Source organism: Ruditapes philippinarum, unplaced genomic scaffold, assembly GCF_026571515.1.
Source record: "Ruditapes philippinarum isolate M1 unplaced genomic scaffold, ASM2657151v2 ctg359_1_1_1_1, whole genome shotgun sequence".
NCBI classification, from domain to species: Eukaryota; Metazoa; Mollusca; class Bivalvia; order Venerida; family Veneridae; genus Ruditapes; species Ruditapes philippinarum.
The window spans coordinates 281,514-299,304 of record NW_026863896.1 but is presented as its reverse complement, the minus strand read 5'-3'; the positions used below and the strand labels follow the sequence as shown (position 1 = coordinate 299,304).

Genomic DNA, 17,791 nt, shown 5'->3' with positions numbered 1-17,791 from the left:
TGACGCGGCTCAATTATGAAATGTATGTACATATGCAAAATCGAATGCGACAGCTGGCGTTTATTGATTGGTATATATAATAGTTCCACATTTATACCGTGAAAATAGTTTAATAGTTTAACATGAATTATTGTTGAATATATACGGGTGATGTGGTTATAGCTAATAGTCTAATAGATGTGAAGGATTTTATATAAAAAGATTGACTATTAACTGGTATCTGTTTCGTAAGTTTTTATTGCGTCACAATTCTTATGTTCCCTTTAAAGGTTACGACACATGGCCGTTACAGATATGTCAGCCGAAGCAGAACAAGTCTTGTTTTTATTTCTGGAAATTTCATTTCGTTATGCACGTTATTTACCCATTTTAAGTAACATACGTACGAGTACTTTGCAGAAGTTGGATATTTCCGACCTGCAGATCCGACAATCGGATCACCTCGACGAAGATTAATGGAAATGGCTGAAATGTTGCGTATGATAAGCCATGGTCGATAATTGTCGAGTAACACGGAACTTGTCAGCAATGGCTCGTTTTTAAGTTACAATGACCATGACATTATGTGCGGAAAAAAAATCACATCAGTATCAGATAATCACGCGTAGATTTAGCCTAGCCTAATTTAGTCATATGAGACATATGATACGGAGTTTCATTTCCCGATATGATTAGCAAAACATACAAAACTGGTTTATGTTGCGGATTATAGTATTTTAGCTTAATATTTGTTTAGAGAGATTTAACAAGAAAATTGGCGGTGAGTTAGTATTAATTGGTATGATAAGCTATTACATACATGAAAAATTAAACTACAATACACACAAATAATATGTATTTCTATTGCTTTTTACTTACCATCTTTAAATTATGGCGGCTGGTTTATGACATGTCGTATTTTCGCTTCGCGGGACGGTAGGCGAAAACACGAAAATACGAATACAATGTGGTTACTTTGTCTTATTTTCGAGTTTTCGTGATTTTGTCACGGGTCTTGCAGAGCGAAAGGCGAAAACAAAGCCATCATTTTGTAGTTTTTTTCATGTTTTCGTGTTTTCGTGGCAAAAACACGACATATGGCACAAATTTTGTGAAACAAAAAAAAAACATGTTCTGCTCTGATAATGTTTAATTATGTTTATATTTATAACGGATGGAAATTATATGTATATGTGTGCCAGTTGGATAAATTGACGTCCCCTTGTATTTATAAAGTTTTGTCCAAACTCACTCCCCCGCAAAGAATTCTTCTATAATGCCTTTAAAGAAAAGGGAGATCACTGCGTGGAAATTGGATGACGTCCTTGTTTATTATTTCATGATTCTCTTGATGATACTGTGAAAGAGGTAGAGGTAATATTTAATTCTATAAATGAACCATAAATGTTTGTTATCATAAATTGTTAAATATTATATAATACAAAAAAAAATGTATTACATTTTCGGTCATTTCCGTGAGACTATCGCTAATGTGCGTATGTATTCCTACCTTAAAATAAGCAAGAACACTTATTTAAGGACATTACATGCACCTCCATATCAAATTTTAATGACACAAACTCCTTTACATGTATCTTCTATCCTATAAAATAAACATTGAATTATCACCATTGTATGAAAATGTCAACGTAAGTGTATAGAGCTGAAATATTATCTCAATATTTCATAGAAATCTAACTGATGATGATTTAGGTCAAACTGATTGTTATTCACATGTATTTTGTTGTGTGTCGTCTTCACTTCTATTGTTGCTTCTTCTTCTTCTTCTGCTACTGGTAGTGCTGGTTGTTGCTGTTGTTTGTTGTTGTTGGTGGTGGTGGTGGTGATGATGATATAAATGATAATGATGATGATGATGATGATGATGTCGCATGTAAGTTTTACGTGACTTTTTAGACTTTGTATCATTATATTTCAGATTGACTATCAAAATGAATGACGCACCTCCCCCTTACCCGGGGTCGGATAATAAAGCCGAGTATCCACCACAGCATCAAGGTATAGTTTTCTTTTTCTAAGAAACAGCTGATAAACAAAAGAGCAGACGGCAATGGAACATATGAAATCAAAATGGTTTTTCTTTTTGAGTTTCTTTTTTTGGAAATACAAGCGAGGAGGTTAAACATGAAAAAAGATGTTATTATTTAAAGTAATTGAGTTGAGCTGTACTTTTTAATATTAATGTATTTTATATTCATTGTAAATAAGAAAATAGGTAAATCCTTATACCCGTATGACGTGGATCAGATCATTAAAACTCTCCATGCACATAAAGACAAACAACAACTAAATTATGGAAAAAGTCATTTAAAATCTTCATTGCCACGGATATTTATGATATAAAAAAAACAACTTTTCGTTGGCGTTTCGTTACATTCCAGTTTTTATCGTATCTTATTCTGATCAAGTTCATACAAATACAATGTACATGGACTTAGAGGTTTTTTCGGACGAATTCGTCTGAAATAGGTTTGACTTCCTATAAAATTTACAGGGAAGAACTGAATATTTGCAGGATTTCCATTGGTCATTTTAAAATTGCAAACTTAAATCCGGGAATCTCATTGGCAATTCTAAAATAAGTATAATAATTTTGTTGTATTTTAGGCCAATATATGCCATATCAACAAGGTGGCGATAGCGACACGACAGTAATACTCAACCAGCCCGTAACAATAATACAGACATTCGGAGAGTGTTGTATCCGACTGAACTGTCAGTTTTGTCATGCTGACGTCATTACATCAACAGAATACGAACCTGGAACCCTCACCTGGCTGGCCTGTTTCTTGATATTTCTATTGTAAGAAATTTAAGTTTTTCTATTCACAGAAACTGAGAAGTTTTTTGTAGACGTTTTTTTCTAATGTAATAATTATGATGTGTTCCTTTAAAGAAATGCGTGTAACCTGTAATACAAGTAGGTATTGTCATACCGAAGAGTTTGATTTGCTCACATTTTTATATATAAACATTTAAAGGTGGCAGTAGTAAAATCCTATTTGCACACCACTTTTGGAAAAATATCTTGTTCAATTGTTTTAGAAACAGGATAAACGGTCAATAATGCTTTTAGATTCTTTTTTTAGATATCTCGATGAATCTTGCATTCTTTTAATTATTTACCACTTATTGCCACTGCATAAGTATTTTTAATAGAATTTAGTTTCTTATACACTCACTCTGTAAAAGTCAATGAAGACATAAGAGGCACTCTCTATGCATTATATCTATCTCAAACATAAAAATAAGACAATTGAGATTTACCGCCAATTCCGTAAAAGCATGCACACATGTAAAAAATAAGTTGTCAGAAGGGCGATGTAAAGCAGATGCTTAAAAATCACCTGCCTTAACCACTCGGCCTCGGAAGCCTCTGAATGTTAAGAAATGTAAGCATTCATACACGTCTTTTATTCAACAACTTAGGAGCATATTCCGTAAAACTTGACATTTTGATTTTGAAGCTAGTTGACAGCCTGTGTGACTTAACTTTTTCACCTGCAATTTCAGTTTCCCACTGGGCTGCTGCCTGATACCATTCTGTATAGATGGAACAAAAGATGTCGTCCATCGGTGTCCAAATTGTGGTGTAGAGGTCGGAAGGTTCAAACGGATGTAGCGTTGTGCTCAATTTTTGATGACGAAATGGACAATACAACGACTTTTCTTATATGATTTGAGGATGAATGTTTTGCTGTTTAAAGACGGCGGGACTATATTATGATTGTCGCAGACGATTATTTTGAGTATGTACAATGAAAATTACACGTACATGTGTATGTGATATACATCGTAATATATTATTAACTTTAAACCAGCATAATATAATCATGTTTATTTCCTATGATGGACAATTTTTGCGGGGATGAAGTCACGAGTTCAACATCTTACAACGGCAAAGTTTCTTTAATGCAGGCGGAGTGGGGAGAGGGGCTGTTTCACTAATTAACCATGACAAAGTTTATTAATTTTGAACGTAGACAAATACATTCTAACGGAAGTGTAATGTAATTATGTTATGTATTTTTTTATTATTTTTTATTACAAGAAATAAGTTAAAAAATAAGATTTGTGCTCATTATTTCAAAATAATGTAGTCTTACAGTCATCTTTTTATATAATCTGTTTTACTTATTTTTTCTGTGTAATAAACTAACTAACTCATTTTATGCGTAATTGCGCGGACTGCAAACTATATATATGTATCTTAGTTATTTTTATCTGTAAAAACATGTGATCTGGCCTGAAGCCCTGTAAATATGGTATGATGTTGTAAAGGTTTATAGTTAACTTCTGGTAGCTTTTGCCAGATGACATTTTGTAAATGTCATTTTTAATGATAATAATTGTATGCCTTATTACTGTATGATTGTAGCATTATTTGTAGTTGTGATATTGAAACTTACTGTAACATAAGTACATTGTAACACAAGTATTTAAAACATGGGAAATAAATAGCGTACATAGTTATTGTATGAAACTTTGAACTTTTATTCTTTTATTTATTACCTATTTATCAATTTGTGTTTGGATACATTTGGATAACGAAAATGAATTTTAAACAGTTAGTGAAACAAGAAGAAAAGGTAAGACTTGTTTGGAATAGGGTTAGATAAAAACATTGATTTTATAGCCGTAAACGGGCAATATTCCATTCTAAATTGAGAATATTTTTATTACAGAATTTTTTTAATAATACAGTTAAACGAATTGTGCTTCCCCTTGTAAAATTTTTGAGCTGTTTTTATCTACATACATTGTACATGTATAGAAACAAACTTTTCACCAGTTTCAGCGAAATAAAGTCACCACCTCACAAATGGGTAAAATTCAATATTGGTAGCAAAGCACCACTTAATTATTTCATCTACATATAAGAACAATGTATTTAGTACAGTCGCTATGGCGTTATACTCTTTTTCGAAAATAGCAGACCACCTCATGTGTAAAATCCCAATTTCGAGTTAAACGCCACAATATGCTTTCAGCTACATTAAAGGTCGATATTTTCACCGTTGGACCTTATTTAATCGACCACCGGACATGTAGATTTATCAATTTTGAGCACAGACAAGATTAAGTGTACTCAAATAAAGGGTATGCTCAAAAAGTGCTTGATTAAAGACGATAGCTTTATCGTAAAGCAGACGGTCAGACGAAAATCGTTATAAACAAGAGCACTACTTTTAGATAGGAATGAAAATACTACTATTCAAAATTTAAGCAACAAAAATAAAAGAAAAAAGATATCAAAGGGAATATAAGACGTATATGGCAACTTTATTTGCATGTATCTTTTATCCAAAAGCAAATGTTTATTGTAAATAAAAACGAAAAAAGAAAATCATGTGTGATACTTGAATTAGAATCTGTTGGAATTAATGTCAATAAATGTCAGATTTGTAATTAATGAGAAGTGACAAGAAATTAAATCTCAAACTAATCAGCGTTGATTTACCCTGAATGAATTCTACAGCTACAATACAAATCAATCTTTATGATATTTTCGCGCCGTGTGAGCAGAATAAAAACCCGGATTAATTCCGTTCTCTTTCCGATCACATTCGGTTTGTTTGACATAAAAATAAACAACTCGTTCTTTGGTATTGACTTAGCAAGTTAATTAATTACAGCGTAACATGTTTCTCGGGTCGTGTCCATTGAATGAGAACGACTGGGGACATTACGGCAGCGTTTCTTTCACAGCATCTTGTGAAGTGGTGTATTGCATGGGACGCCACAGGTATTGTAGATGTAGAAAATTATGTTCAATTATGTTATATACAAAGATATTGTGTACAAGTAGCGTGAAAATAATTCATTTTTGGGACATCAAAATTAATTCTAGCGCCAAGACAGAATAAGCACGCAACCATGATACTTTCACTGAAGACTTAAAGACTTAAGACTATATAGTTGTAAGTTATATGGTGGCAGACGAGACATTGCGCTATAACAGACATGGTAACCAATTTTTAATTATTTTATCCTAATTTTTCTTAAATATAGCCCGTATACCATTTGTACCAAAATAAATTGTAATAGATTCATTGAGAAAATTACATATGGAAACTTTATTGAAGGAGCTTTACATCCGTAATTTTGTTAAAGAAACTACATTGTAAACATGTGTTTCTTTGGTAAAGAAATGACACATTTGCTTCTTAATTAATTAAAAGAAATATACATCGGCATATGTTAAGCGTAATTCATATTTTAAATCGAGTTACCTAGTACAGACTGTGTGATAGGTTTCTTGCTATACATCATAGTACACGTGGCAAGTTTTAAATGTGGTGACTTAGTTGAGAGCAATGGATATTGTTATTCTGGTAAAGACAACATAGTTGAAAGCAATACACATTGACCCTTAGTTGAGAAAATAGTTGCAAAATGACATTAAGGTAACTTCGTTTTAAGCAATTCACACTTAGGAGAGAGCAATGCATACTTAGTTGAAATAGTACACAATGTAAACTTAACCCATTAATAACCTAGTTGAGAACAATATGCTTTGACTACTTAGTTGAGAGTAATACACAGTTTCAAGCTTAAATATTTGAAAACAATACACATTGAAAAATTATTTGCGAGCAATACACAGTTGGAGCTTAGTTGAGAGCAAAGCACAGTGGCAACTTAATTAAGAAAAAATACACAGTTGCAACTACGAAATTTGTAGAACAATACACATTGATAGCGTAGTTGAGAGAAATACACAGTTGCATTTTAGCTGAGAGCAATACACAGTGGCAATATAGTTGAGAGCAATACATAGTGGCAACTTCATTTAGAGAAATAAACAGTTGCAACTACGACATTAGTAGCTTAACTGAGAGCAAAAAACTGTTGCAACATAGTTGAGAGCAATACACAGTTGCAACTTAGTTGAGAGCAGTACACAGTTGTATTTTAGATGAGTGCAATACACAGTTACAACTTAGTTGAGAGCAATACACTGTTGCAACTTTGTTGAGAGCAATACACAGTTGCAACTTAGTTGAGAGCAGTACACAGTTGTATTTTAGATGAGTGTAATACACAGTTACAACTTAGTTGAGAGCAATACACTGTTGCAACTTAGTTGAGAGCAATACACTGTTGCAACTTATTCAGAGCAGTACACAGTTGCATTTTAGTTAAGAGCAATACACCGTGGCAACTTCATTTAGCAAAAAATCACAGTGGCAACTACGATATTTGTAGAACAACACACATTGAAAGCGTAGTTGAGAGAAATAAACAGTGGTAACTTGAAATGTTTTTGAGACTTTTGATTTTAGTATAGAGTATGTTTCGGCTGGGTTACATGGCCTTGACGACAGAAAACACAATATACACGTAAACATGTATTGAGCAGGAGTAAACAATCAAAGTAGCGCATTTCTTCACAATATTCACTAATATTGATAAATACATTTTTAATTTCAACAAAACAATGATATCTAATCCGACTTTAAACAACTAAGCTTCGAATTTCTCTATTCATATAAACCCCACCCCCTTATTAAATTGTCTATGTCGCTTGTTTCCCGTGAAATTTAAAACATTATATAAATTAATTGTCTAGGGTTGTCGGGGTAAATTTAAAAATCATATATACACACTGTATACTGTAATACATTTTGGCAATAGTTGCACGAATGATAAACGCAATCTGGATTTATCAATGACATTGGGTGAATAAAACCGAGATATATAAATAGATATGAATTCATGGCTAAAGCTTAATTACACGGATATCATGTAAATTTAAATGGTAAAATACTTTAGGTATACATGACGTGTTAAAGCTTCGATTTAGTTTACAAAATGTTTCAAACATAGACGGAATAGTTTAAAAACGATGTAAGTTCTTTTTTGTATTTGTCTTTTTCATAGGGTCGCCAAAATACAAAAAACCGGTGGGGATATATTTCAACGACAAGTACATGAATTCATGATTTCAACATCATGAATTCACGATTTCAACTTCGCGGATTCACATTTTAAACATCACTATCTAAATTTCACAAATTCACGATATCAACTTCACGAATTCACGAATTCAACTTCATGAATTTGTGTTTGAACATCACGATTTCAACTTCACGAATTCAAGATTTTATCTTCACGAAGTTGAAATCGTGAAGTCATAAAGTTGAAAGTGTGAATTCGTGAAGATGAACCCGAGAATTCAAGAAGTTGAAATGTCACCACCGTTTTTTCATTCTAAAATGTAATCCACAGTAACTCTTTGACTGATTGCTGCAGTAATTGCTACTTGTTTTTGCTACCAACTTGGCTGTTTTTCTTTATAGTGCACAATTTTATCATGCTGATCAAAAATAATTCCACTTTTTAATCATCATTTTTGAAAATAAAGAAGTTTTGATCTTTATAGACTGACTTTGGTTGCACCGATCAAAATTATTACATTTTCAAATTAAACGTAAAAGGCTGATATCGAAATTTAACATGGTAAGGCTGAAATAAATTCCACATGTATTTCTAATTAACATTTTGATCATTTTGCTGAACATAGAAATTTTGATACTCATGTTTGATAATGCTGTATGCATATTTTAAATTTCTTATAGTATATAGTTCTTTGTGTACATGATACATGTACACATTTGGGGTTATTATATTCTGATACAATGAAAAACAGTTTCAATATATACGACCATGAACACAAAACAAAATGACACAGCCCCGTTAGCTGAATTACCTCAAAAGGGAAAACTATGGAGAGTATGGATCTTTAATATAGAGGTCGCTCGTTCGATCCTGGAGCGTGGCGAAATTTCAACTTGGTCTGTCTAATGGTTATTTGCCATTCAGAAATCATGTAAGGTTAGTAGTCAAGTCACTTGCGGAGAAATTGGTAATTACTGGTTAGTTATCTAGAAAAGTCTGTTAGGTGGATCGACCGCCGAGATATGACCCAAAATTTGATCAAACTGGCGTAAAAAAAACAACAGACAAACAAAAATATGGCTTGTTACCGAGTAGTTTATAAATTAGTGTGTATGTATGGACTTTACGGACTCATTGGTGCAATGTCTACCTGACCCCAATATATTTACCTTTTTAATCTAGTTAACATTTTTTATTAGCCTCAACTGTCGGTTTGCATGTCAATATCTATATAAAATGACTTTTAAATGATATAAAATGACTTTTAAATGATGAGTTCGTGGAATTTCGGCAAACTCCGTAACGTCCCTTGTCTTAGAGAGGTGACGAAAAATAGATAGAAACATTGACGAAGTTTGACGAATTTATACGAACTTTTGATGGATTTAAAAAAATTCGTTTAATATATGAAAGTATAGCTTTAAAATTGTTAATAAATGGACATTTATCTAACAATTGTGAAGTGATATCTTATGGTCCGGATGCATATCATCTTAATTTAATACATGTATATTATAATACAAATACAGTTGTTTACTCGTTTTATCAGTCGATAACACAACAGATACATGTACGTGTCAATCTGTAAGCAAGAAAGAAAGAAAGAGAAAGAAAGAAAGTTAGCATGTAAGCAAGCAAGTGAGTGAGCGGGTAAGTTAGTAAGTATGCTAGTAAGTTAGTAAGCAAGCAAGCAAACAAATAAACAAGAAGCAAGCAAGACAATACAAGTGCATGTCATATAATAAAACAATACTTAGAAACGTTATAAATAAAGAAAATAAGCACCCGGCTCGATTGGTTCGTCAGTTTGAAACATGAATGTTCACAAAGTAATGATATAAAAACAAATGGCATGAAATATTTTGATGCATATAGTATAAACGTATTCATTTATAGTACATGTATCATATTTTGTTTATATATATATTGCTTATCAATAATAGACTCTATCTGGAATATGCAATCATATTTTATAACTATTTTTCTGCAATTTCAATTTGATTGTTTTCACAAACCCTTTCTTGTAGAAGCTGACAAGAAAAAATCTCTTCGTAAATAATATCATTACAATGTAATAAATAACTCAGCCTTTGGAAGTTAAAAATATCTATAAGCCTCATCCGATCTTCATATTTAAACAATGAAAAGACTTAATGCTAAGTTAGTTATTTAATTAACGATACTTAGCTGTGCATATTGGAGTTTAAATAAGTGCATATTGGAGTTTAAATGACTGACTGTATTAGTTAATCAGCGATAATCATGTATAACACAAAAGAATTAAGGTTTGGCTAACATGTAGGTATTTGTGTTTTATTCTAATTTATTTTATTTTATGTTTTGTTTTAGTTGTTTACAGAATCATGCTTCACCCAACTGGATAGTGGAAATTTAATTCAATCCTTATCACGCTTAATATCTTAAATGGGCGTGTCCATCTTTTAATCTAGACAAAACCATTCATCATTTTAGGGAAAATTTTTAAAAAATATTTGAGCCTCGTCATGACAAAACAAACAAAGTGTGTTTGCGACCAGCATGGATCCAGACCAGCCTGCGCATCCGCGCAGTCTGGTCAGAACTCATGCTGTTCGTTTACAAACCCTGTTACAAGTAGAAAAACTGATAGCGAACAGCATGGATCCTGATCAGACTGCGCAGGCTGGTCTGGATCCATGCTGGTCGCAAACCCATAATGTTGGTTTTGTCATGACGCGGCTCATTTACTGACTGAATAGCGAACCGTGCGTACCATGATAAGACGGCGGTTTGTCTCGGTCAGCACTGGATTTGTTGCCGCCAGCAGCAAATAAAGAATACATGTATTTCAACCAAAAGAAGCAATTCGTACATGCATGTATGTGTCTTTGCAAACGTACAGACAATTATTTAACCCATTGTATCGTTATTTCGGTACCAAAAAATGGGACTTGAACAATAGCCGCACATGACATGCATGTGACTGTCATAATATTAACAAAATATTAATGTTAACCTAAAAAAAAAAAAATGTTACAGGGTGAGAAAAATGTGCAGCCTGACCGGGACTTGAACCCGGGACCCTTGGAATACCGTTTTGCGGCTTTACCGACTGAGCTATTTGGCCGCTTACACATTTTTTTTTTTAAATAGTGAACAGTTTTGAACGTGACATACTTTTTTGCGATATTGAAATTTGTTTTTTAATTTTACAGAGTTACAGAGCAATGTAAATTAAACTTTGAGTTACGGTTAGTTACGGTTTTTTGTTGGGCGCCAAATGTTACAGGGTGAGAAAAATGTGCAGCCTGACCGGGACTTGAACCCGGGATCCTTGGAACACCGTTTTGCGGCTTTACCGACTGAGCTATGTGGCCGCTTACACATTTTCTCCCCTAAATAGTGAACAGTTTTGAACCGTAACATTAATCTGGCCTAATGAAGTAGGGGTGGGGAGGGGGTGTTTGGCATTACATAATGTCAACAAGATAAAGTCTATCAAATTTCAACAGAGCAAGTTTTTTACTATACCATGGTTGTTTGGCTTGTATCACATTGATTGACGCTGTACAGTTTTAGTGACTTGTCGTCAGTTATATTTGCTTTTTCTCTCTCACTCTGAATAAGCTCACTAACCATTGATGAAATAGGATTTTATCAATTTGTCAGTATCATAAACAAGTAATATAATGTATTTAATGAGAAGTTCAGATCGGTTGAGAGACATATGAATATGCATGTTATTATAAGAAACTTGAGTCTAGATCTATTTATGTCGTTAAGAAGAGAGTACTTTAAGTTGCTATATCTTAATAAGTCATTTAGAAGTCACACGTGACATACTACTTTAGCATTGTACTCGTTAAAAATGTTCTTATATCTAAAATTAGCATACACATGCCTACCTGTACTAATATACGTGTATATGATCGTAACAGAAACATAAGTTATTTTTACCGGTTGCAACTTATTATGACCAATTGACAGTGTTTGAATTATTAATAAGATATCCGCGAGTGATCTTGCATCCATTAACACATAGATGTACACCTTTAGATATAATTTATAACAACATTTCATTTAGGATACTTCAAGTTAAGTAAATATGCTTGAAGAATTGGGTGGTGTTATTGGATATGGATTGCCTGTGAGTAAATGTAGACTTATTCAAAGTTGCTATTTTCTTACGAAATTTCATGATCATATATTATAGTTAGGGCCTATATACCTTGAAAACTATAGATTGGCATTTACAGTTTTCTTTCTGGGACATAGGGGCCTACATTGTCCTAGCACTAATAGAGTAATGGACTTGATTTATAGTTGCGCCTATTCCTAGTAACCATGGAAAGTGAAATTGAAAATATTATTCAAGTTGACAACCCTCGGGGTTTTTTTTATCTGCACGTGCACATTGAGATTTACGTGACATAGATTTTTTTTTAAATAAGATATAAATAATGGTTCTAGATTAATATATAAAAAAATAAATAAAAGGCATAGAAAATATAAACTGTGTTTGATATATGAAATTACTTTTATTAAATAATTTCCAGAATATAAGGAACTCGTCTCCCTTTAACAGTCCTATTAATATCATCTTGAATGACGTTTCAGCCACCTGTTTTACTTAGTATTACTCCGCGATACCCATCGAAAGATTGATAACAAAAATTCAATATTTATTTGAAAACTGCTATTAATATGCATTTTATATTCGTATCAACCATTATAAAAATAGTTATGACTATGATTGTTAAAGTTAAATTAAGAACTATTTTCTCAATGATGTATGTGAGTAATCCGACCCATGAGCAGCCATCTTGAAACACAAATGAGCAATATTTTGTGAATTTTGGCTTGCCGGTGTCTGAAAACTACCAAATATAGTGTGGTGCAAATAACACGCGGCGATCATGAATATGCTGGTAAATGTGGCTTTATGACTATGTTAAGATTAATGAAAATGGTCGTCTGTAAGCAAATTTCTAATGATTTGTTTACCTGTCATACCTTTCGCCAGATCGTTACTTCCGTCAAAATTTATTTTAATATCTCGATGTTAACGTTCAAGGGAACATATACATGTTCGTAAACACGAAGTGCCTTTGCGAGTTAATGTATAATTGTTAAATACATGAATATATAATTCTTTTATGTTGACATATCGTTGAAAAGATGATATTAATAAGGGGGAGTAGTCGCCAGACACGTCACAAACCTGTACCCCACCCACCAATTTACAATGAGTGTTACAATAAAAGGTGTTATTTACACGTTTCATACATTTGTGCCATTAGCAATAAATAATTGACATTTGTTAAAACAATATTAATAGTCTTATATATTTCTTTATTGTCAATAATACTTAATCATATGGCAGCATTTAATGTTTTAGACATCTCTCATTAAATTATATGAATGTGTTTAAATCATAAATGGTTGGCTCGAGAAATTACAAGCATTTACCATTTTGAAAGGAAGCTGGTACATAATATTATATGACATATTAACACAATCAACTATACCAACAAGAGAAGTGCTAATATTTTAGTGTCCAATTGATAGTCAATCAATTGATCTGTGGTTATCATAAATGTTTTACTATTAAATTTCATAAAATCGTTTAAATACCATTTAAATACTCATGGACTGTTAAAATTCTATGCCAGTTGGCTAAAATTTCTCTTACTTATACTGTTTACTACAGACAAAAATACTCTTTTACAATGATCAACTAGAGAAAATAACATAGTGAATGTTAGTCGAAATATATTGAGGTGCCAAAGCTTTATTCCAAGATATTTTCTTTCTGGATCAAATTCTCGTAGAGGCGAGATATTGCCCAGACACAAAATAGCACAATATCTCATCATGCAGTACAATTAGTTGGACTAAGCAAACATTTGATCAGACAAAAAAAAACAACACAATGCTTATCACCATTAGATTATGTCAGAGAATGAAGATAAGTTAAAATAGATATTTTGTTTTAAAACCTATACTTCCCGAAAATTATCAACATTTAAGTAGGTTGTTGCTTACTCCAATAAGATGTCTTGTTGCTTTGCTCTTTGTGCAGATTATATACTTGCAGTCTGCTGGTTACATCTGAATATACCCATGCACCTAGTGCAGGCAAAAATTCAGCTGACACATTCTGTGCTGTCTGATCATGGTCTGCATTGTTCACCAATCAGTCAGTACATGTTGTTTATTGAAAATTTCCTGAAAAGGTTTTGTCCAGATTTAAAGATGGACAAGTCCATTTAAGTTATTAAGCATTTTAAGTGCTTTAAAGCTAACAAAAACAACTTTTTTACTTTACAGTCATCTATCATGCCGACGCCGAAGCGGCTTCGTGACCTTATACGGGAGATAAGGTCAGCACGAACCCAGGCTGATGAAAGGGGCGTTGTGCAAAAGGAATGTGCTCAGATTAGGGACTCGTTTAGAGAGACTGATAATACATATAGGTGTAGAAATGTAGCTAAACTGCTTTACATTCATATGCTTGGATATCCAGCACATTTTGGACAGGTAGGTTAAATTTATTTTACGCCATTGTATTACATTTTTGTCATTATTGTATTGTTTGTCTTAGCCATACTTCACATGTATAATTTGTAAATGGCCAAAGGCAATTGTTTTTGCTGATTTTTCCAATAAACTTGAAACCTTGTTAAAAGTGATTAAAATTTTTACTTTATAATAGTTTATTGTGAAGTTTAGTTGAAAAAGTTAAGATATTTCCTTTCTTAGTTAGATTGTTGGTATGGTTACAGGTAGTTTGGCAGTTGGTCACATGTTTAGGCACATAATGTAACATGGCATTTAATGTAATTTTATGTTACTTTGTGACCCAGAAGAACACTAGTTCCGTTCTGTTTCCTTAAATTTGATTGAATGAATATCACTGTTTCATAATTTGAAAAAAAAGAAGAAAATTTCCCCCCATACAAGTCTTTATGTAATTATTTATGTTGGGAAAATATATTTCAACACCATATATTGTTTGCGCTTGAAACATTCATTCCATCGAAGTTCATATTATGCTTCTTTGTACATATGCTTGCATTTTGAAACTACAATATGATATGTATTTTTGCAGTTGGAATGTTTGAAATTGATAGCATCCCCCAAGTTTACAGACAAGAGAATTGGTTACCTTGGAGCCATGTTGTTATTAGACGAGAGGCAGGATATTCATTTGCTGGTCACCAACTCCTTGAAGAAGTAAGTTATTGGTTTGATGTGCCATTTTTGGGGGGCTGAAATTAGCCCCATTCCCTGCTTCAAAAAGCATGTTTTTCCCTTACCTGTGGCAAAATATTAGCTTCAGAAAACGCATAAATAAAACAAAATGTACTTTTCAGTACATCTGTTGGTTTTTGATATTTACAGAACAAAATTTTGCTGTTGATACTTATTTTGATAAGAAATCAGGGTTATTGTCAATAAAAGTGCTTTTATTTGTTCCCTTCCACAATTTTACTCTTAAAATAGATCTGTCACCATTGCTAAAAAATGTCATTGTTGTTACATGTATATAATAATATACACATGCAACTTTAAATATAAATTATTCTCATTTGTAAATGAAGAAGAATAATCAATACATTGAATCTCATATTTGCTATACGAAGTTGATATTAATTAAAGTACAGCCAATGTACAGTCAACATAGTATTAGAATGTTACCTGTTACCATTTTAACATTGCAAATATCGTATTGTTTACATAGCATATTTTCATCAAGCTCCCATTTGATGTAAGAATTTGTACAAAATCTGTTGAGAGTTTGGTATTTCCACATGGAATATATGTTGTTTATGCATATTAACATGCTCTTTCTGTTACTAAGTTCTCTATGGCTGAGAGGTGAACTTTGCTGAATTTTAATCACTTTCCTGACACTGCATTGATTCAAATCCTGTTAGGGACTTCAGATTCTTTCATATTAGGAAGGTGTCTAGCTAGTTTATGGAATGTTGGTGGTTATACTTGAGTACCTACTTTTTTGGCACCAAAATCTTCCCATTTCAGTTGAAAAGTCATCCTATGACTTGGACAATGTGTTTTTGGCTTAAAAACCACCTCGCCCACTACTACAACTTACTTTTAATAACATAGTTCTTTTGCCAAATGACTTATAACATCTGTGAATAAATACATTGTTCTCATTTTTGTTTTCAATGTCAAATTAAATGAAAATAATAAACTTTTTGAGTTGGCTTGTTGATTTTATCTTGATTTAAAAAGATTTTGCAGTTTGATTGCATTACTGCCACTAAAATAGCAGGGTATTGCACGTTCATTACTCAGTCAGCTTACAAAAGAATAGTTTTAAAGATGGTTAATTTTATATTTTACAGTGACTTGGGTCACCAGACACAGTATATTGCTAGTCTTGCACTGTGTACACTTGGATCTATATGTTCAGCGGAAATGAGTCGAGATCTGGCCGGGGAAGTGGAGAAAATGATCAAATCATCAAATGCTTACATCAAGAAAAAGGTATATTTGTTTCTTATCTTGATTGATAGTTTTGTCCAATTCTTTCATCTTGGAGCTTTAAATTGTTGTATTTAGATATTATCTGTAAAAGCTTGATTATGAAGAAAGCTTTCAAATTACGTTACTTGAACCACTGAAAAACTGTCCACTGGGACTTACAGTACTGGTGTCATAAAAGGACAAATGGTTGTGACCAGATGAGGGCTGAAGCCATAATTCCTGGATAAAGAGGCAGGCAGTGGTGGCTGAACTGTGCTCTAGTTAATTCAATGTGCCCTACTGCTGTGATCTGGAGTGAAAACTACTACCACCACCACCATAGTGTGTGCTTATATTTTGGTATTGGTTTTTCCAGCTTCTGTAAGAGACAAAGATAGAAAAGTAGCACCTATCATTATCAATTATTTTTATGTTGATTTACTTCGAGAGTTTAGAAAAAAAAAAGTTTCAAAAATTTATAATTCTTGAATTTTTGCAGGCAATCTTGTGTGCATACAGAATAATAACAAAGGTACCAGACCTGATGGAGATGTACATTCCATCAACACGGGCATTACTGAATGAGAAAAATCATGGTAAGTATTTTACTGGAGCCAAAGTTTTTGATAATATTTTAAGGTGGGAGGGTAATTAAGCCAATTTAAAGGAAATTTGATTTACTAGGTCTGTATGTCTTGAATCGGCTAGAGTACAATAGAGTAAATAATAAAGATACTGGTGTGATCTTAGTTGAAAATTGGGCAGTATTTATAACAGGGTTTTGAAGGATTTCAAATGAACAAATGTTCCAAGTGAAGTAAAATAACAACTTTATATTTTAAAGGCACATTATGCCTAAGAAATGAATATTTCTTTTCTTCTATAGAAAGGGCAAACCTTAAGATGGATTTAAAGCATATTAGATGCTTTTCACAAGAAGTAAGTAGTGCTGAATGTGAAATAATTTGACATAAGGTAACATTGCGTGGTATTCTGACTTTTATTAAAAATGCTAAATCACTGTCGCTGCACAAATTGCAAAAAGGCAAAAGAAGCCAAATGATGGTTCAGCTATATGGCAAATGAGAACTTTTTCAGAAATTATATCAGGACACCAAAAATAAAACAATTTCAGAAATGAAAATAATATCACTTTTGGGGTTTAATGGGTCTTAAGAGAACTTCAGTTTATCTGAATTACTATATTTTGAATGTGTTTTATTACAGGTGTGTTGTTGACAGCAGTATGTTTAATCACAGAGATGTGTGAGAAGAGTCCTGATACATTGACTCACTTTAGAAAGGTATCTTAATTGCATTATCTGATCAATCTTGAAAGATTCTCTTCTACATACCTTTAATTTAAAAGAAGAAAATTATGTGAATTTTTGTCGTAAGTTGTGCTTAAGCCGTA

General features: G+C 32.6%; 2 protein-coding genes across 6 annotated transcripts in view; both read left to right on the top strand.

The window, feature by feature from the left end:
• The first annotated feature begins 85 nt into the window (after positions 1–85).
• On the top strand, positions 86–4,490 carry LOC132723692 (LITAF domain-containing protein-like). Of its 2 annotated transcripts, none has more exons than XM_060708472.1 (4): positions 86–227; positions 1,919–1,998; positions 2,608–2,803; positions 3,514–4,490. In XM_060708472.1, the coding sequence occupies exons 2-4, from the start codon at positions 1,932–1,934 to the stop codon at positions 3,620–3,622; spliced, it is 372 nt and encodes a 123-aa protein (XP_060564455.1). In that variant the 5' UTR covers positions 86–227; positions 1,919–1,931; the 3' UTR covers positions 3,623–4,490. The 2 variants fall into 2 exon arrangements, with proteins under 2 accessions (XP_060564455.1, XP_060564454.1); XM_060708471.1 differs by lacking the exon at positions 86–227 and adding an exon at positions 466–760.
• The window catches only part of LOC132723691 (AP-1 complex subunit gamma-1-like), a 29,021-nt gene continuing 15,680 nt past the window's right edge, over positions 4,451–17,791 (top strand). The window contains exons 1-6 of one of the 4 annotated variants that reach the window (XM_060708467.1): positions 4,451–4,589; positions 14,212–14,421; positions 14,993–15,117; positions 16,257–16,398; positions 16,877–16,973; positions 17,605–17,681. In XM_060708467.1, coding sequence (XP_060564450.1) covers positions 4,554–4,589; positions 14,212–14,421; positions 14,993–15,117; positions 16,257–16,398; positions 16,877–16,973; positions 17,605–17,681 — 687 coding nt within the window. In that variant the 5' untranslated portion in view covers positions 4,451–4,553. Of the gene's footprint in view, positions 4,590–7,709; positions 7,852–10,061; positions 10,201–12,658; positions 12,810–14,211; positions 14,422–14,992; positions 15,118–16,256; positions 16,399–16,876; positions 16,974–17,604; positions 17,682–17,791 lie in introns of those variants that run through there. The other 3 variants (XM_060708469.1, XM_060708470.1, XM_060708468.1) reach the window with 3 other exon arrangements.